At 44.9% G+C, this 21,935-nt stretch overlaps 1 protein-coding gene across 2 annotated transcripts in view; it reads left to right on the top strand.

Annotated features, from left to right (window-relative positions):
• Nucleotides 1-899: 899 nt before the first annotated feature.
• Nucleotides 900-21,935, top strand: part of HNF4G (hepatocyte nuclear factor 4 gamma) — a 90,836-nt gene continuing 69,800 nt past the window's right edge. The window contains exon 1 of one of the 2 annotated variants that reach the window (XM_053244336.1): nt 900-1,052. Coding sequence is in view for 1 of the 2 variants with exons in the window: in XM_053244335.1 (XP_053100310.1) it covers nt 9,716-9,734 (19 nt within the window). In the remaining variant the exon portion in view is untranslated. Of the gene's footprint in view, nt 1,053-9,621; nt 9,735-21,935 lie in introns of those variants that run through there. The other variant, XM_053244335.1, reaches the window with a different exon arrangement.

Raw genomic sequence — 21,935 nt, forward strand, 5'->3', positions numbered from 1 at the left:
TGGATAGGATCGCGCAGCGCGCTTCAACTTTCCACTGAAGACTGACCTGCCTTTAAGTCTGTACAAATTTACTTCCAGGTAAGAAATGTTAATCCCAAGAGATCGTTATCTGGCTTCCTAGTTAATTATCCAAAATCTAAAGCTTAGGATGCTGTGCTCATCACGAGGCTGTAAACTTTACTGAATTCAGCCGGATCTAATTCCGCGCCAGTATGCATAGGATCCGGCTGCATGTCGGTCTGAAAGCACGAATACTCCCATTTAAGGAGCTTGTGTGGCTCGTTTCTAGTTTACACTCCCGAAGCTACTGGTTACTTTATCGGGCTGCCCGAGGTCCTCCGCAAACTGACTAGGATGTGCGGGTCAAATAGAATTACTTCCAAGTAAACAAGCTGCATAAGCTTGGGCTGTAAAAACGAAACCTGTCAAGAGCCTAAGTCTGCCTGAAACTTTTAAGCCTTAACCCTTTAATCTGTGACTACTAAAGAACAGGCGATTGCCTTCTGGGTTTGAAATTGCGCTCTGCACATGCTCACAGACACGGCCGTTTCCTTTCGACACGTCCCAGCTGAGCTCTGGCGGGCCAGACTCCAGCCTGAAGCCAAGAGCAATCCTATTCGCTGGCTTACGATTGTGATTTATTCTTTAACGGGAAAGGGGTAGCGGCCATGCACAGCAACCAGCGAGGTAACTTAGAACCCAGGAGTGCCTCCCAGGCGTGCTTGGAGAGAAGGCTGTCCGCGGCAGCAGCGGCTGAAGCTTTCAGTTTTCCTTGAGGCTCTTGGTTACTGTTTAACATCCCCACCCACGTTTCAGTTTGTTTAGTAAATCGATCTGATGCTGCTGGGACTCCGGCTCTTGCCCCGTCGCCATTGAGCCAAGTTATTATCCCCTGCTCTAGGGCACTGGCTCTAAGAGGCTTGGCGAGCAAAAGCCAGGGGCCGAAGGGGGGCCGAGAGAGTCTGGAGAGGAGGCGTGGAGAGATGCTGCGGCCGCCGCCGGCGGCAGTCTGACTTGCGAGAGCGCTAAGCAGCGACGACTCTGCCCGGCAGGTAAGTTTCCTTGGCGCCTCCAGGGAGACAGAGCGGAGCTTTGCCACCACCCTCGTGCCGCCCTTCCTGCCCAGAACCAGGCCTGCTCCAGCCCAGACACTCCCGCACTGGAGGAGCGCGCCCCGTTTGCAAGCCACGACAAGCGGATAATCGGGCCATGTGGAAAAGAGCAGTGGCTTCTGGGGCGGGGATCACGTGCCTGCCTCGCCTTGTCGGGGCCCTGCCTTGTCCAGGAGTGGCTGACGTTGTTGCGCCCCGCTTAGTGATCGCGGACTGAGCCCGCATAGCAGTCCTGCGTGGGCCTTCGTGGGTCTTCCTTGCCGGCTCTTGCCTTGGAACCTTGGTTTCTCCTTCTGCAAAGGCCTGTGCTAGTCCATGTTTGTTTGCTCAACCAGTTGTATTGAAACCACGTTCAACTCTCTTCATTCTTTAAATCGTTAAAATCAAAAACACTCTCCGCCCCCCACAATAAATTAGATTGAAAGAGATTCATCACCCCGCTCACTCCTCGCCCTCCGTGCACAAGACTGGATGCTCTTTCTCTCACCCCAAGGCGACAAACCACGTGAGGCAACAACTTTTGGAGGGAGGAGTTTCACGGTTCCGAAACAGCCTGGTTCAGAATTGCTCCAGACAGTTAAGGAGGTGTGGCCTGGAAAACCTTGCTGTTCCTTCCTTGTTTATGTACCTGTGGTTTGTCATCTCCAAGGGCAGCTCCAGAGTGGGAAGGGCAAGCACAGAGTTTGCTCCCCTCCCCATCGCCCTGATTCGGTTTCAGAAATGTTGTTTATGAGGCACAGTTTGCCCACTTTGCCCCTTATGTGCCCCCTCAATTTTTTTCCTGGTGCTTCCCCTGGTTATCTTGGGACAAAACGATTAGGGAAACACCCTCAGAACAGATGAAGACTGTTGGTAGTCCAGGGGTTGCATACACACAATGATGGAGAAGTATTTCACTAGGTGTGATGATGGCCACAGATGGCTAGGGGATTAAACAAATTCATGGAGGAGAGGTCTGTCACGAGCTATTAATCATGGTGGCTATGTGAAACCTTAAGATTAAGAGGAGACATGAATCCCAGCAGGAGAGGGCAATTGCGCTGTCTGCAACCAAGTAATTGGCTGCAGGCGCAGAGCGGGACTGCCGGAGGCCTGTGTGCGCCTGCAGCGGCCCCGCCGACCACGCCCCCATTAGGGGTGTGTCCGAACCGGTCTGGAGGCCATTCTAAAGGCCTCCGAACTGTCCGGACCGGTTCGGACCTGGCCGGTCCGGGTCCGGGTGGGGGGTCTTTCTTTAAGGGCGGGGAGGGCTTACTTACTCCTCCCGCCTCTTTGCCCCCTCCAGCGCCCATATTTTACCGAGTAATTGGGGCGCTGGAAACCAGCCGCCCCCGCCGCCCCCCGCGAGCAGATTAGGGCCAAAGCTACTACTGTCGCCATCTCCCGCCCTCCCTCCCTCCCAGCCGCCCGCCCGAGTCCTCACCAGATGTTGTTTTAAAAAAGAGAGGAGCTTGCGAACAGAGCTCCTCTCTGCAAAGTCCCGGACGCTACTGAGGCTTTGCGCGTGCGCCGCAAAGGATGCCTGGGAGTTCCGCCGGAGGCCCGGTCTACCCGCCGGGACGAGGCCGGGTAGACCGGGCCTCTGATCGCCAGAGCCGCAAAGCCTCAGTAGCGTCCGGGACTTTGCAGAGAGAGGAGCTCTGTTCGCGAGCTCCTCTCTTTTTAAAAACAACATCTGGTGAGGACTCGGGCGGGCGGCCGGGAGGGAGGGCGGGCGGGCGACGGCGGCAGTAGTAGCTTTGGCCCTAATCTGCTCGCGGGAGGGGCGGTGGGGGGGGGCTGGTTTTCAGCGCCCCAATTACTCGGTAAAATATGGGCGCTGGAGGGGGCAAAGAGGCGGGAGGGGTAAGTAAGCCCTCCCCGCCCTTAAAGAAAGGCCCCCCTTCGGTGCCGGTCCGGACTGCTCCGGACCAGGCACATCCCTAGCCCCCATGTCTGACATCAGACACAGGACTAGCCACTCCCCCGTGTCTGACGTCAGACACAGGAGACACATGGTCTGGCTCCTGAATGGAACCTTGAGGCTCTGTTCGAGAGCTGGAGTTCAACTCCCAAAGGGGCCGTGCGGCCCCTTCAGGAGTCAAACTAAGGCTGGTGCTGCTTTCACAGCGCAGCCAGGTGCAGCTCTTCCCTGCAAATGCAGCGCCAGCCTTTTAATTCCTGAAGGGGCCGCACAGCCCCTTCAGGAGCTACTTAGGCTGGCACTGTGTTTGCAGCTCAGCCAGGAGCGGCTCTTCCCTGCCTTAGCAGGGAAGAGCCGCTCCTGGCTGGTGCTGCAAACGTAGCGCCAGCCTTAGTTTAGCTTCCGAAGGGGCCGTGCGGCCCCCGCTCGGGAGCTAAAGTAGCATCCCTGCATCTGACATCAGATGCGGGGGGCGTGTCGGGGCTGTGAGAGACAGCCCCTGATTGGGCGTGGCCCGGGTTCTTTGAACCCGTTGGCCCAATGGTGGCTCCGCCCCTGGTTGGCTGTTAAAATCAAACCAATATGTGAAATTCAGCCTCCTCCCAACACACTGCTTCTTGGTCTGGATTGTGCTGCTGAGCAGTGTGGAGAGCCTAAGAGGGTTCTGTGGAGAAAGCGGGCTTGATCTGCTCTCCCCATAGACAAGCAGGCAGCTTGCTCTGGGTGGCCGGATTGGCCGCCCACACAATTACCAGCTCCATCATGGCCCCCAGAAGTCCCAACATGCCCCACGTGAGTGTGCAGGGCATTCTGGGGAGCCCCCCCCGGATGCTGAGAGGCTTTTTGTAGCCTACCAGTTGGGCTACTTGTGAGTCACCACACTGCAGTGACACACAATCAAACAAATGGGGTTAGCGGAATGTACGCTCCACCTTGGCAAGTAACCTTGGCAATTATGCGGGCTGGGCTCTGCGCAGTGGAAAGTTTCCACCGCACGTGAGAATAGCCTCCTTGTCTCCTTCCCACAGCTTCTCTTGTACTTAGGTATTATAAGGTTTCTTCAGTCCATTAACTTCACTATATCCTGGGACCTCTTCTCAGTCCTCAGCTTGCTCCAGAGAGCTACTTCTGTCCCTAGGGTCTGCTTGAAGCATTAATCCCAGCTAAACAGTTAGATACACTTTTTCACAGTGTCATGATGAGAAAACCGTACGTAATGAAATCCCCTCTTTGGCACCAGTATCAAAGATGCAGAAGACTTGCTATCTTTGCATCTGGTCATCCTATTTATAGTCTTGAAGCTGGAAGTGACTGACCACAGCTAGGGGTGTGCGAACAGGTTCGGAACTGAACCGGTTCAACTTTGAGCTGGTTCGGTTCGATAGTGTGGGGTCTTTACGAACCACGCCCGGTTCGGCTCGACCCCAGACCGAACCTCCCATGCCGTTCGGGAGTTTGTGGACCAAATAGTCATGGGTCATGACCCAGCCACACAGGGGCCATTTGCGCATGTACAGTGGCCTCCAAAATGGCCACCGCACTGAGGGGAAGGCCTGGAAAGAGCTGAAGACTGTCCAAACTGGACAATGGATGAATTAATGGAGGCCGGTGGGGGGAGGAGGAACCGCCACGGACCCCTCCCGCTGCCTCAGAGAAGCCCCCCTGGAGGGGGTAAGCAGATTTTTTTTAAAAAAAAAAATCTTTCAACTATTTGGTCTGCACCGAACCGTGTGTGTGTGTATGTGTGTTGAGGGGGTGCCGGACTGAACCGGCCCGGTCTGGGTCTGGACTCGAACCGAACCGGGCCAGCCAGTTCCTTATACACCCCTAATCACAGCCAGGATCACACACACTGATCAGTGATAGCAGTGTGCTAGAGTAAGCATTATCTTGTAAATTACTGAGAGAGAGATTTGAAAGTTAGTCCTGCTTGTGTTGCTGGAGAGTCAGTGTTCTTTAACTTAGTGGAAATTCTGTGTAAGAGCAGGCAATTATTTATTTATTGGATCAGTGGGATTTAGTTCAAAGCAAATATCTTAAGAATTCAAGACCACCTCTGACTGTGTTAAAAATAATTCTACATTTCTAAGTTACTGATTTTAGAAAATGTTCTCAAGTCATGGGGAAAATCTGAAGCTCTGCATTTTTTCTAGATACATTTACAGCCCACTCCTTTGCATTCAAAAGTCCTATTGTATTCAGTGGGGCTTACTCCAAGGTAAGGGTGTATAGGATTGGAGCCTCAAAGTATGATTTTGCATTTCATGCAATGTACACAAAGGGGGGGGGGGAACCCCATGAAATATTCAGTTAATGCCAGATATGAGGAGAGTATTGTGAACATGTATTGATTATCCCATTCTCCTTTTCTCCTCTTTTTTGATGTGTATAAAGGGAGTTAAGGTGGAAAGCTCTTAAAATGCTCTTTTGTAACCTGCTCCATACTTCCCATAATTCCTCTGTCGCTCTTCAGCTTTGAGGGGGGGAAACCCAGTTAAAAATGCTGTTTTCATTGCCTGGTACTCAATTCCCTGTCCTTTTCTTCCTGTCTCACAGATGCATGGCAGCTCTGCCTGAGGCTCACCTCATACACATTAAAAAAATCAGGTGTAGGACAAGATCCCAATGCAGTTATCTTGTTCAGAATGTTATCTTTCATTTGAGTGGCTCGTACAATCGGAGCATAGAAAAAACATCCCACTCTGACTTCTTATTCCAACTCTCTTCTCAAGTCTTATTCATTGCAATAGGGATGTCCAAGAACAAATTATATTACGATTTAATAAGAGCTCTTTTCACATGTTCAGACGAATGTGTGTGCTGGAGTGTGTTGGTCGTAGGCACTGGTTCTGCCCTTTATGTGCATGTGGGGAAGGTGTGAAAGTACATACATATGAAAAATCGCAGTAGTTGATCCTTACCTATTCAGTGGTCTGAAGCCATGTAGACATCACCTGTTTGCGTATAGTTTGCATATTTATAGGCTTCTTTTATATCTTCACCCAAACATGGTATGGGATAGATGTCTTTAGGCTTTATCCTACTCCTCTCCATATGTGCATTCAGCTGAACATGTGAAAGGTACTTCAAAGTATAGTATATACAGATTAGGCCTTTCTTGAAGCAAATGTTTTGTTTATTGTCTAGTACTGAGCTTACAGTGAACAAGGAATTTCCTAACTAAGAGCTGTTTGGCAGTGGAAGGATCTGCGTTGTGCAGTGGTGGAGGACTCTCCTTCTCTAGTGGTTTTCAGAGGTTCGATGGTCATCTGTCAGGATGTTGTAACAGATTCTGACCTGTCCTGAGCAGGGAGTTGAGCTAGAAAATCTTCAAGGCCCCTCAAAAATTCTGTGATTTTATGATTTTAAGTTGTATCATTATAGAAGATAATTCTAGGTGATGTGTACTGGTGGGCAAAATGTGGAGGTTATGGCATTTGGGGAAGGAATTGTGCAATTGTATAGTTTGTCAACGTGAGCGTCACATCCCAAATTCTGTAAGTTAATATGACCTGTCTGATCAGTATTGGTAGGTAACAGTCCCTGCAGCACAATTCCATACATGTTACTCAGAAGTAACCCGACTGTGTTGGGGTTTGTTCCCAGAAAAGCATGCATAAGATAAACTGTATCGTAACTCATTGTTCCAGTTTTGTTCTTTGAAATGCACCATTTTTGTTTTGTTTTGTTACATTACAGCTGTTGTGTGAGAGGCCACTGGAAAGGGTTTCAAACACTCAGTTCCTTTTGCACTCTGATGCAGCTGAATTGAAAACCTGAAGCTGAATAACTGAAATAATGACAAGATGCTGAATTAAAATGCAGCTCCTGTGGATTTTTGGTGCAGCTAGCAGACATTTCAATAATATGACTTGTGAATAAAAATCTAGTAGTGCCTATCCAATTTCTAGCAGTCCTTCCCTGTTCCCTTCATCTTTTTCATTCAATATAGTTACATAAAAGCGAAGGAGGAGTTGGGCTTTAATAATCCAGCATTTTGCTACCGTTTGCTTTAGAAAAGGTCTTTATGTTCTTCTATTATTATTTGTCGTCTTCTGGACGACCCAAATGTGTACAATGGGTTGCAGTTTAAGACTGCAGTCCTAAACCACTTAGTAAGCAAACCCCTTTGAATCAAGTGGGATTTATTTTTGGGTAAAATTGCACAGGATTGTGCTGCACAAATCAAAGATACTAGAATACTATAGTATGGGAAATGACTGGATGCTCTGTATGTGTTTAGGTTGTGGGGGGAGCCAAAGGGAGAATTTGGTGAGAGTTGCAAATATTTAAGATGATGTAAAATGTAAAATGGAGAACAATTGTTTATTATGTCTGTTGTGGCAGAGCCACAGCCATGGAGTGAGGGTGAATGTTTGCTGAAGTCTGGCTCCCTCAGAGATAAACAAGGCTCCTGAACTCTTTAACTTAATTCCCTCCCGCCTCTCTCCATGAATAACTTTTGATTCATTTTGCCAATAGTAATGATAACATACAAGAGATATAACACAACAAGGAACAATAATTACTGTATACACCTACAATATGAGAAAATAAACAACTAAGCTTTGACCTCATTTCAGTCATGGCAGTCTAAGAAGAAATAAAAATGCAAATACAAAAGAACAATGATTAAACATCAAACTTTGTTAATAAGCAATAACAATTCTACAGTAAGGGTAAAGGATTGCCTTTTTTTGTTTAATATTTTTGTTTAATATTCCACTAATTTCTAACACATCTGCATTCTTCAAATATATTTAAAAGAGTTTCCCTTTGTTTGGAATGACTATACCAAGTGACCACTATCTTTTTGTGTGGTGGATATTCAAGAGAAAATGTTCAGGTTTGGAAAAAGTAAACCCACTCTTGCCTTATAGCAGAACCCTTTGGCCACTGTGGCTGGGGATTATGGGAGTTGAAGTCCAACAACATCCAGGAACCCAAGTTTGAGAGCCCATCTTAGAGGTTTTTCAAGGAAGCACTCGGCAGGTAAAGGTCAGAGATAATTTACGTCATGCCTGCACAACTTGTGAGACACCAAACCAAACTGTACCCTCTAAACTGAATGCAGCCCACTTTGCTTTATAGGCTGTAAAGGACCAGAATAATGTTGAGCATCTTTGCTGGTGCCAAGCACTCTATCTTCCCCATCTTGATTTGGGCCTCAAAGACCAAGGAGAAATATGGGTGCATAGAGGGCAAGTAAGCGAGCACAATCTGTGACATTACACAACACAATTACAGATCACATAGCGCATCTGTTGGGGGCATCAGCCTTAGGTTCCAGGGGCGTAACTATAATAGGGCAAGAGGAGATAGTTGTCTGAGGGCCAATGCCTTGGGGGGCCTCCTAGAGGCAAGACGGACTCCCCTAGCCACACACCCGCCTGGGCTTCCTTCAGTTCTATTCATCCTCCAAAACTGATGTGAGCGTTAAGACCTGGAGCTACCAGAACAGCATGTCTTTCTCTAGTACCATTAAATGACTTGCATCATCCACAATTTACAAAACCTTTAAAAAAATAATTTAGGATGGTGTTCTATTGTGGCACAATAGGATATATATAACTATGCTTTTTGTTACCACTATACCACTATTCAGCCTCATTTAAGATTTCTTTACTTCATGAGCTGAGCTTCAATGAGGGGGCCCCATTTCAAAATCTTGTCTCTGGGCCCCCTCCAACCTTGCTACGCCCCTGTTAGGTTCTAATTTCCCAGCTTTGTGGAGCCTGAACTTAAAGGAGGTAGCCCCTCAACGACCCTCTGTTCTTAAACTGGCAGATATTTTGAACATTGAATTAGTTAACCATTATTTAAAGCTTTGAAAGCTTCCCCCCCCCCGCCCCGATGATCAACCTGCCCTTGGTGGTAGCATGGAGTGCGCTCCCACACTGTCTGCCCTACTCTGTGTAGCGCGGAGCAGGGCGGATTGCTCTGAGACTGGGACACGTTATCCCAGCCTCTGGGTATCCCACAGTGTATCCCGCACACTCAGCGCACAGAAATGGGGGGTTCCCCCAGGGGACGGGCATTCTAGACTGACACATGATCCTGGAAGCTGGGTTAAAGGAGCATTTACTCCCTCCATCTCAGCGGCAAGCCTGGCTTCGGCATTGAGTTTGGCGCCACAGCATAGCCAGGATCCATGCAGATCCCGGTGGTTCTCACGGGCAGACAAGCCTGGGCTTGGCTGCTCATGAGAACAGCTTCAATATGTTTCTACCCTGCCTTTTAAAAGTAGAAATCTTTACAGTGGTGGTGAAGCATGGTTAGGATTGCACTGGTAGGTTTGCTGACCTTAAAGCACATGATTTATCTGGCCACATAATAGCAGCTGAAAGGTAGAGATCAGGATGATGTGAGCTTTCCTCCATGATCCCTGGGTCATTGATCTTCCAACCTTATTTTTCAGTCATATTGATGGTAATTTTATAGGTAGATATACCACTTATACAACTGTAAAGATCTGATGATTAATTTCCTTTTGATGCCTTGTTTAACTGAACTAATCAGCTGTACAGAAAGCCTTCCTTTGCATCCCAAGTAAGTTGAAAATCAGGTAAAGAGATTCCCTATTACAGTGACGCTAAGCATGAAATGTAAGCAGGGTTGCATATCCTGTATCTGTTATATGGAACCAGTTCTTGTTGCTGCCTGATTTATTGTTTTTGATAGCTGCATTGTTCCAGTGCTTATGCAAAGCCCCATAGCAGGTAAGGAATGCTATTTTGTGCGGCGTTTGTGTGTGATAGATGCATCTTATCATAAAGATGAATTTTATAATCTTTTATGAGGCTGTGTTTCCCTAGAAAATCACCCTGGTAACGTAATATGGAGTCTTATGCAAGAAGTACATATCTGCACCTCTTTTATTGTGCTGCACACTATATTATGACTAAGGCTGAAATCCTATGCACATTTAGTGAGAGAGAATAAGCCCCATTGAACTTAGCAGGACTTAATTCTGAGTGAATATTTATAGAATCAGGCTATGAATGTTTGATCGTTTTATAAAGCACAGATGTGGTAGCATAATTGGAAATAATTGGTAGATGGCTACATCCAAACCAAAAATTGTGTTGAATCTGTGGGTCATTTTGGAGGTATTTTAATCTGTAATTCAACAGCCATGATGAATCAGGTTTTTCACTTTACATTTTCATTTTTATTTTATTTTTTTTAAAAGTAAAATTCAGGTTGGAATAACACATATAATGTCAAAGCTGAAATCTATCAAGCCGAAAGAGCTGGGCTACATTTTCAAACCTTTTCCAATTGTCAATTTAAGTTAATTGAAAGCGAAAGGTCTTGGTTTCAGGATTGGGCCATTTAAACACAAGCGTGCGGCTTTCATTTCGTAGAAGGGCAATCTCCCTCCACACACGTATTTTTAAAAGGTTCATTCATAATTCTCCCTTCACACTTCTATTGGAAATGACAGAATTCATTATTTTTGAGCTTCAAACTATTTTCCTCCAACTTGGGTGATGAATTGTATGAGATTTACTTCACAACATGACATGGCAGCCCTTGAGATTTTAAAATACTATGGGCTTGCTGCCTGCCCTTTGTAACTCCTCAGGAGAAAGAGAGGAGAGAACTTTAGTCCAGACTCTATGTCTCACGACTCCCTAAGTAACAGGGAAAGATTTCTGTGACGTGCTTGCAACAGTTTTAGGATTCACAGGGCCTGGCACTCAGTGGAACTCGGGCAGCCTACAGCCTTTGAGAGGCAATGATTCTGGCTTGATTCTGCTGTGTTTCTAGCCGCAGTAACCAAATGGCTATTTTCTTCCCCCCCCTTCCATATATTCTGACCGTACTAAATATAAATGTTATTTCATAACATTTAGTTCGAAAAAGTCTTGTTTCTGATAGAGTGGGAAATGCTCAAATTTCTCTTATCAAATGTTAAAACATATTTTTTTTTCTTCAGATCTGAAGACACCTTCCGATAATGCAGTCAGTTTACACTAGAGCTGTGCCAGGCCCTGCAAATTGTTTTAAAATAATATTTTTGGTTCACATTTTTTTGGATTGGGGGGTTAGTGGGGTTCAGTGAGGCAGGGAGGGTGAACCTGAGACGTGTGTTGGGAAATTCTTCAGTTTTGTGTGGTGGGGGCAGGGGGGTGGCTTACTGCTAGTTGGCAGCATCAGCAGGTATCTCTACCCTTCTACAAACTTTTTTTTGCCACCCATCTATGGGTGCTGAATTTTTCCCTGGCAGCTGACTATATTCTTCTGGAAGCACTGGGGCTTTTCCTGGTGGTTGGCTTCGTTTTGTTTTTCCTAAAATGCCTAATGCTTTTATGATATACCTTTAACACCTGGAGGGGAGGGGGGAACTCTATTGTCTGTCTCCAGCCTCTATGGACAATCTTAATTAAAAACAAACAAACAATCAATCAATCCTGGGAATTACTAACTGGTATTTTCCATCAAGGCTTGCATGTTTGGAACAATTTCTCCCTTAAGGAGGCAGAAATGCAGCTGACATTTTGGACAGTTTTTAAAAAATTAAAATAAGCTTAAAGCAGAGGGCTCATATTTGATTTCATGGTTGAATCTATCAGTTCTCAGGGCCAAAGTACAATTCTTGTGAAACTACGAAACTATTCACAGTTTCACCCTGTGCCGTTTGTTTGTTGGTTTGTTTATTTGTTACGACCATAGCCAATGGAATGCTCCCAAGGGAAGCGTCCCTCCCATGATTCGTTGCAGTTTGGCGAGCGCTATTTTGTGGGCCACTGCCGTGCAGCAGGAAAGGCTTAAATACCCCTCCCAGCCCCCCCATGCCACAGTCCGATACCCTACTTAGCTGCTGTTGAACTTACAAACATGCAGCGCCAACTTACTTGTTTAATGTGCAGTTTGGGCCTTGTTCTCCTATTTGATTCTCCTGTTTGATTCATGTAAACAAGTGCATTTCGCAACTTGGGTGCTTGTCCTTTAGAAACTTGCCTGAGATCAAGTGAATCTCTAAAATGCTCAACATATTGCAAAACTTTCAGTGCATTCAGTGTTTAAGTTTATATGTCCCATTGTTCTGGGCTGCCCACATACTATGAAGAAAGGAATCTGACTCCTATTCCCTGGATTCCAATCCATTGCTAACTGCAATCAAGGAAGTGAAACTGCCCAGCCTCTGCGGCCGAAAACATAAAGGTCTATGAACACAAAAAAAGTGAAACCAACAAGACTATACTAGTGAACTGAAAAGTATGTACTGTATTACAATAAGGGCCTTTCCAGACGATCATGTCATTGTTCAATAAACGTGCAGTTGTGAAGCATTCAAATATCTATCATCCAGCTATCTTATTACATGAAAACTGCATTTTACTGGCATTCAAACTGTAATATTTTATTAGTACCAGGAAAGGATGTTTCCCCATTGATTACAGCTTGGAATATTTTGTGGTTGCACAAGTGTGGGATGTGGTAGCATCAGTGTCAGGCATTTTAGCTAGTGCTTGTGGCATTACAGCTGCTAGGCAGTTCCTGCCCGTGACTTGTAATAATCTTAAACAATATTTTAAAAATGCATAGTTGCCTTGTGTACAATGTTAAGAAAGAGGAAGGCATTCCAGATTGAAATCCAGCACAAACAGAAGCAAGACATTCCTTGCTGGGGATGTGCGGACCGGTCTGGAGGTTTGGGGGTCTGGTCCGGAGGTTTGGGGTTTGGGATCGAACCGAACACACACACCTGGTTCCATCCAGACCAGAACCAAACCCCCGGACAAGTCCGCAATTTTTTTTAAAAAATTAAAATTAATTTTAAATACCTCTAGCCCCTTCGGGGGGCTTCTTGTAGTCCGTGGGGGTGGGGGTCCGTGAAGGTTCCACCTCCTCCCACCGGCCTCTTAAATCATCACTGCGGGCCCGTAAAATGCTGCTTTCTGGCCCGTTCGGGCCTCTGTAAGTGCGTATGGTGGCCATTTTGACTGCTGCCGTGCATGTGTAAATGGCCTCTGTGTGGCGTGGCATGGCCAGGGCCTCACAGAGGTCATTTGTGCATGCTCAGTGGCCAATTTTTAAAAATATTGTGAACCCCCCTGGACCGGACCAGGGGGTGGGATTCGATGGGGGCTGGACTGAACTGGTCTGGTCAGGTTCGAGTCCAGACTTGAACTGAACCGGGCCAGCCGGTTCCATGCACATCCCTATTCCCTGCTGTACCACCATATCTTAGAAGTGTTCATCGATCACAGGAACATAGGAAGCTGCCATATACTGAGGCAGACCATTGGTCTATCTAGCTCAGTATTGTCTTCATGGACTGGCAGCGGCTTCTCCAAGATGGCAGGCAGGCAGGAGAATCAAACTTTGGCATACAACATCAAATGCAGCAATCCTTTGGCCATTTTGTGAATTCTTCGCTTTCTCTTTTAAATTGGGTAGTAGGTTGTGATTTCCTCCCGTTTCCAGTACTTTTTACATTTGGACCTTGCAGTAAATGGCCAATCCTTCTGCAATATGGCAGTCCTTTTAGCTATACCACTGCATGGGAACAGGATGTGTTGCTGTATTAGAGCTATTCTAGCATCCTGGTGCATCTGAACAAATGGACCTGATACTTGACTTGCAGCTCACTGTGTGAACTGACTCTGTCAGAAAGCATTGTGCTTATGATAATATAAAATGTGGTCTTTGCTTTCAGATAGCTCATTCTCACACAAACACACAGGCCCCACATGGCACTGCAGTCATCAAAGTGATGGGCATGCATGTGTGAATTTGCCATGCGTTCATTTGTAATTGGCGAAGGCCCTTAGTTTATAGCAGGCGTGTAGGAAGCCAGCGGTGGCATGGGTACAACTTGCTGGCGGCAGCCTCTAGGCACCCTAACCACGCCCCCTGTGTCTAATGTCAAACAGAGGGGGCATGGCCATATGCAGAAATGGGGCCATGTGGCCCCATTCGCAAGGCACTTCAGCCAGCACTGGGTTTCCAGCCCAGCTGGGAACGCTTTTCCCTGTCTTGAAAGGCAGAGAGACATGTTCCCAGCAAGCAGCCTGGCGGGGAACTTGTCTTTCTGCCTTTTGAGGCAGGGAAAGGCATTCCCAGCTGGGCTGGAAACCCAGTGTTGGCTGAAGCGCCTTCTGAACGGGCCCCCGGGCCCCATTTCTGTATATGGCCATGTCCTCAGCATCTAACATCAGATGCAGGGGCATGGCTAGGTTGGATGGGGTGGCTCCACTGCTAGTGGAGGCCAGGTTCTTTGGACCTGCCCGCACAGTGGTGGCTCCGCCCCTGGTTTATAGCAACTTTAGCATTAGTGCTGAAGCTAACAAGGAGGAGGGTTTAATAATGAACCCAAATTCAGAACATAGTGATTCATGGGAGTACAGCAAACATTGCACTGCAAAATTATCTGGTAACTCCCAGCATGTTTTCTCCTCTTCAACAGGATAATATCAACTTAAAATAAACCTCCTTTTACACTCTTCAGGGGAGTTGTACATGCAACTCTCCAACACTTTTGTTTGTTTGTTTGTTTGTTTAATTAATTTATTTAACATTTTTATATCTCCCAAAACTTGAGTCTCATCCACTTTATGAATGAAAATAAGGACATGCCTGTGAATGTAGGGTGGCAGGGCCAAACAACACACAATTCTGACTACAAGCATACTGCAATGGAAGCAGGTAATACAAGGTGCATACAGAGCACATTATTCTGGATTACAAAAACAGATGAGTCAAGTCTATACCCTATCACATTCCACAGATTTAAAAAAGGATGCAACTTCTTGCAAAAACTAATTCTCATATCAGAGATTACTTCCTAGGCCCTTCACTCAGTATTGCACATTGTTGAAGACTGGATTGCTATATACTGTGCATTGCATAGTGCCTTAACATTGTGCACCCATTCACATGCAGGTGCACTAGAGGCATTGATTGATTGATTGATTGATTGATCATTCAATTTATATACCACTTTTCATTAAAATAATCTCAAAGCAGTTTGCAATATAATTCAAACAATGCATAATTAAAATACAAAGGTACAGATGATCTCAAAAATTAAAATACACAATACAAAGCACAGATAATATAAGTATAAAAGTGATCCCTATATAAAAATTTAATAACCCATAAAATAATAATAATACATAACACAAAGCAGCAACAGTGAAAAACAATACTCTCATTCAAAAGCCTGGGTGAAGAGCCACGTCTTTCCTTTTTTCCTAAAAACTGTCAAGGAGACTGAGGAGTGGATTCTAGCCGGGAGAGCATTCCAAAGCCTGGGGGCAATGACTGAGAAGGCCCTGTTCTGCGTGCTTGACCACTGAGCCTTTCTCACTGTTGGCATGCAGAGCAGAGCCCCCTCTGATGATCTGGTGAAGCGGGCAGAAACCCTTGGGTGTAGGAGTTCCTTCAGATATCCAGGGCCCAAACTGTTAAGGGCTTTAACGGTCAAAACCAGCACCTTGAATTGGACCCGGAAACAAATTGGTAGCCAGTGCACCTCTTTCAGAGTGAGTGTAATATGATCCCAACGGGCAGCTCTGGATACAATCCTAGCTGCCGCATTTCGCACTAGCTGCAGTTTTCGAATATTCTTCAAGGGCAGCCCCATGTAGAGCATGTTACAGTAATCCAGCCATGATGTGACTAGGGCATGGGTTGTGCCGTACTGAGAAAGGGATTCAGCTGACACAGAGATATGGTGCTTCCACCCACTTGGAGGTTTGAGTTCTAGAAACCTGGGGTGATAGCTGAATCCTGAAAAATGACAACTCTACTTTCGCAACTCGTGTGAAAAAAAAAAAACTTGAACAAGAGACAAAAATAGGGACGAAATAAGGGATTGTGATTTATGAGCGACAGGTTCCACAAATTAGGGACTGTCCTTGGTAAACAGGGTCAGTTGCAGTCTATGACTGTATAAGATCCATTTCCTACAGGAAGTGTCACTTTGTCCCTGGAAGCATTCTTTCAGTGTTTTCTAATGTGGCTAAGGAATGGGAGTATGTGCTGTATGTGTGAAGACTCTTTAGATTATCCATAGCTGGATAGAAATCTGATGTGTGCAATGAGATTGTCAGTGGCCCGTCTTCTCCCACTGACGAGAAGCATTTAATTCTGTTATTGGTATATGACATTCTAGATCACTGTTGAAAATCGATAAGCTGCTAAAGGTCAGCCTTACAGCTTGACCTAAATCCATTTAGAGCCACTTTATATACCTCATTAGTCATGTAATTTAAGGGTAAAATGCCTTACCCACATACTGTTATACAGTGTCATTAGTATGTTTATTTTTATTTTTCCCGTCACAAAGCATCTTGATAACTGTGTATGTGCCTGGTGGTCTCTAGACACTCACATTTACAGAATAAATAGATCAGAGATTTTCACATTGTGGTCCAGAAAGCTTTTCCTGGTGGTTTGCAAACAACTGATGGATGGCTTGATGGTATATCTTCTTCCTTATTTACAGAGGCTAAATGGTATTAGCAGAAACTAGAAACCCATTTAAATATGTTTTCCTCATATTATCCATATGAGTAATTGCTGTAATTTCAAAGTGAGCTTATGCACTTGGACATGAGAAGAGAGCTTGCAGGAATGCCTGTCTAGGAAATAATTCATTGTGCAGTCTCAGCACAGGAAAACCTTTGCAAATGTGGGACTTTTGAAATGGAGTGTAAATTTGACTGCAGATTTAAAGCAAAGCTACCAGGGAGTTCATTAGGAATTCTACAAAAAACACTCCTCCAGTTCAGTATTTCCAGTTGGTAATTATAGCTCACTCTTCATGTGTTTTAAAAATAATTCTTTGTAGACACCTTTTAACGGATAATGGTTGCTCCTTCTAATTCATATTCTCAAACTGTTTTAATAGGAGGGTGTATAGGATTATGCCAAAGCTTTTCCTCATTTATTATGGTCACTGCCATAATAATAAATGATTCCCAGTTTCTTGATATCTAGTATAACTTCCTTTGTGTTGTGACATCACAAAATTCTCTACCCATTGTTCTTTTTCTACCCATTGTTGATGGCAGGGTGTAAGAAAATATGATATAACGAGATAGTCACCTCATATACACAACCATGAATACCCAGATCAGAGGCTGCACCCTGGTATACATGGTCATGTGAATGAGGTGATTTTGTCTATGATGTAATGACGTAATTTATATTCTATTAGGTGCATAGTTTTCATTTTCAGTGATAGCCACTCATTTATCAGCACACTTAATTTGGCCTTCATGTTACGTGTTGTTAGTAACTTCTCCTCTCTTTATGCTTCAGTCCTTTTGATTTTAATTAATAAAAATTACCCTATTCTTTATGTAGTCTTTTTTCATTACATTGTGGTGCATACTGTGAGACATGTCCTAGTAACCTCTTGTTACTGTAATGTATTTTGTGTGGTATTGCCCTTGGGTCTGAAGTTTGGAAACTTCAGTTCAGAATGTGGCAGCAAGGTTAATATCTGGTGTCAGCTCCATGGAATACATACAATGTGTTTGGTATGAGTTCTGCTATTTGCTGACTCTTTTTTCCAGGCTAAATTAAAGGTTGTAGTGTTTACTTAAAAACCCTTTATGGTCTGGGCTCATATCAAGACCTTTCACTTTTAAAAATAATTTATTATTATTAGTTTAATTTTAATATTTCTCTTTTAATTATAACTCGGTGAAAGCAGTTGTTGAAAAGTGGGCTATACATTTTCCAAGAAAACAACTAATATAATTTGAATATGACAAGTATTTATATAATGCTTTTCCACAACAGTGGAATACTTCTAAATGCTGTAAGGGCAGGAATCTGGTTCAAAGAATTTTGCAGTCATGTTTTCTTTATTCTGATTCTAATAGAACCGTCAAACAGAGACAGTGCATTATATTGCAATTCTTGTGTATCATTTATGCAGTATCATTAGAAAAATGTCATTGAGTAAAATAATCCAAAGCCAATATTTCTTCCATGGAAAAAGGAGAGGATGCTGTATGCACATTACTGTGGCAAAAGAGTTTATTGGGACTTTGGTGAAAGATAGGAGGCTAGGGTGATGGGGGCATCATCATCAGGAGCAAAACTGGAGAAGAGGTCAGTTGTGGTAGTGAAATGGTTAGATATATGTAGGTTCAGCTACCAGACCTCTGAATTCTAAGTAAAGTTGTTGGTGTGCTGCTTCTCCAAGCTGAGGCTCAGAGAAGACATCGGGGGCTCATCAAAGCCTGCCTTAAAATCCAGGGGAGATTTTCAAGACCAGTTCATCTCTGAGTCCAAGCTAAGATACGTTTGCAGGCATCTCTACTCCCATTCTCAGGAGCCCCCCCCCAATCTTTTACTTATTGGTGTCGGGGACAGTGAGCAGGGAAGGAGGGAAGGTTTTTGTTCTTCCCTCCCATCTCCCTCTGAAGCATGCCAACAAGCAGTGGTAATGGGAAGTGGGAGGAGTTTTCTTCATCTCCTCCATTGATTGCCCTCATCCGCATGTTAAGGGAAAAGCTGTGGGTCACTGCACCTTTTCTCCCTGCATGCTGACAGAGGAATAAACCCTTCCCATTCCTCTCCTGGCATGCTACAGAAGGGAGGGAGGCAGGTGTGTGTGGAATGAACAACTCCTCCCCATTCCCTGTGCATTGCTCATTCCTAGTACATTCCTCCATTTTCCCAGTGTGCTGCTGCTGGTCCCACTGATGCCCAGTAAATAAAGGGCAGGTAGGGTGTTTTGGGGGAGTGGGGCTGACAGTTAGTCCTGGTGGGGAGTGTGGTCATTTTTCAAGTGTTTAGACTTGTGTTTGGGGTGGCATAAAAATATGATAGATAGATAGATAGATAGATAGATAGATAGATAGATAGATAGATAGATAGATAGATAGAATAAATGATAAATAGCTAACTGATCAGGTACCTTTTTAAGTGCTGCACCTTATTGATTGATTGATTGATTGATTGATTTAATATACCACCCAATCCACGGACTCAGGGCAGTGTACAAAGCAAGAACAGCGTCTGAGACCAAAAAAGAAAGAAAGAAAAGATTAAATGAAAGGGCAAACGCCTTGTGGAAAAGAAATGTCTTCAATAAGATTTTAAAGGATGAAAGAGAGGAGGCAGACCAAATCTGTGGGGGGAAGAGAATTCCAAAGTGAAGGGGCAGCGAGAGAGAAAGTCCTTCCACGGGCCCTAGTACTATGGACCTCTCTGAGACCAGGGACTAAAAGGGGCAACCTGAGAAGATCTCACAGGGTGGGACAGGACTGGCCGGGAGAGGTGGTCCTGAAGGTAAACAGGCGCTAAGCCCTGAAGGGTTTTAAAGGTGAGAACCAGCACTTTGAATTGGACTTGGAAGCAGATAGGTAACCAGTGTAGCGACCGCAAAAGAGGTGTCACCCTGTCATGTCTTCTAGCGCTCATAAGCAGGTGGGCTGCCACATTCTGGACCAACTGAAGCTTCTGGGTCATCTTCAAAAGCAACCCCAGGTAGAGCAAATTACAATAATCCAAATGAGAGGTGACAAGGGCATGAGTTACCGTTGCCAGGGCCTACTGGTTGAGATAGGTCTGCAACTGGTAGACCAGCCAAAGCAGGGGAAGAGCAACTGGCCCTATCCAACCCCAGCACAGCATCCCGCCCAGGGGCATAGCTATAATTGAGCAAAAGGGTTCAAAGAACATGGGCCCCCAGCTCCTGAGGGCCCTCCAGCTCCACTCCTCCCTATTTTGTTCATTATCTCCCTCACTCTGGGGGGCCGCCATAGAGAGGGATGAACACGGGCCCCCTCTCCCCTAGCTATGCCCCTGATCCCGCCAGTGGCTGTTGCTGGTGTTTATCTCTCTCCCCCCACCCCAGTTTGTGAGCCCTTTGGCACAGGGAACCATCTTATTTATTATTTATGTTTCTATGTAAACCTCTTTGAGAACTTCTGTTGGAAAGCGGTATATAAATGTCCGTAGTCGTGTGCTGCAGGTAGTGTTTATGACTGAGGAAGGCTCCCTTCCTGGACCAAGGAATGGAGGGTATGGGTGAGTTGAAACCTAGGTGAGGGGTGAGTGGTCACTAACTTTTAAAAATTCTAACAACTTGCTGTGTTTTGGTCTTTTTGTGCCACAACTCTTTCCTCTGGATTCTACAGAACCCATTACTCTGTGTGTGTGTGTGTGTGTGTGCAGAAAGCTATTTGCATATTTGAATTACTCCCATGCTATGTATAGTTGTGTGCCAAGATGGCAGTGGAGATATATAGTATTTCTCAGAAGATCTTGTTGTACTTAGTCCGCCGCCCCCACCCCCCCGCCACCATTGTTGTTAACTCTGCAATAGCAGAAATGGCTCCATGCTTCTGAAGCCCAGATTTGTTGATGAATCAAAGAGAATTTGCAGAACCTGTGAGAATGGGACTCCTAGGATTGGTTGTGGTCCACTTTCTCATTTGTGATTTTCTTTTTTCCTTCCCTCCCTCCCTCCTTTTCATTTTGTTGGAGATTGAATTTTAGAAAGAGCTTTGTTCCAGACAGTAGCTTATGGCAGTGGGTTGCAGAGATGAGATTTCATTGAATCATAGAACTAATACACAAACAGAAAATATGTGAAAATTGAAATGACAAGGTAGAGTAGCTCAGTTGTTGAGGTAGATAAAATAACTAGGTTTTCACGGAAATGACAGTGTGATGGCACACACACACACACACACACACACACACACACACACACACACACACACGAACTGGATTCAGCTTGAGCCTCAATTGTGAGTTAGTATGCTTATATGTTGCAAACACTTGCTGAAATGAAAATAAATATGACCCCCCCATTCCCCCCTCCCAATGGATCCACAATGTGGCTACTATTTCATTGTATAATACATTCACAAAGAATTGGTGATAGGTAGCTAAAATGTAACTGTTTTATTATTCTGTATGGTTTCTCCATTAGATCATTATGTCCTTCAATTCAGTGATGGAGAATATGTGCTTGAAAATGGGTTTTCACACATGGACTATTTGCTCCGCTAGTACAAGAGGCTGTTCTACGTGGGTGAAATCTGCAGTCCGCAGCCTTGCCCTGGCACTGTGCCCAATTCAGAGAGCAAGTTGGGCTACACTTGTGCAGCACTTCCCTCCCAGTTCATTGACTTCGAGTCAGGGCCCCAAAATCATGTGCTGTGGGAAGTACATGACTGGATCTGCCAACTTAAAACATACATACATACACACACACCCCGGAAAATCAGCTGTCAGCTGGTTCAGAATAAGCCCCTCCACATGCAAGGAGGACCCTGCCACAGCAAGAACGTGCTTCTCCCGTTGTTGCTAAAGGACATGCTGATGCTATCCTGGTACATCTTCTAATTGCGTACGAGGTGTGCTCATCTAAATCACCCCTCTGCATCCACTCCAAAACTCTGTTTAAAATCATGTTTAGAACATGTAAAGAGGAGCGATTCAGATGAACAGCCCTCACACGTAATTAGAGGACATGATGAGGTCTGATGCTGAGTTTATTTTATTTCATTTTTAAAAAACATAACTGTTGTTTTGTTCACATGAAAACTTAAGTCAATTAAAATTCGTATGACTAAGATTTATTCTTGGTGACAGTCCTACTTAGGATGTGTGCAAAGGTTGCTTAAGAAGGTTTACTGACAGGTTGGTTTTTACTTTTACTGAATACTTTCTGGAGCTGTTAGGGCAAAAAATAAATTTTTTAAAAATGCTTGCAAACTGCTATGTGGGGAAAAAATACTATGAAATTTTAAGTGTGCTATTCTTATGCTTGGAATCATCAGAAATAATTATTCTGAACTTACTACTCCTTAAAGCCAGTTCCTCACACCATTGCATGCGTTAATTAGTGAAATCCAGACAGTGCAATGAAGGTAATAAGGTATGTTTTTGTATGAGTGGAAGTTTTGCTGTTCATTCTGGAGGTTTATGGT

The sequence above is a fragment of the Hemicordylus capensis genome, chromosome 4, assembly GCF_027244095.1.
Source record: "Hemicordylus capensis ecotype Gifberg chromosome 4, rHemCap1.1.pri, whole genome shotgun sequence".
In the NCBI taxonomy this organism is placed as follows: Eukaryota; Metazoa; Chordata; class Lepidosauria; order Squamata; family Cordylidae; genus Hemicordylus; species Hemicordylus capensis.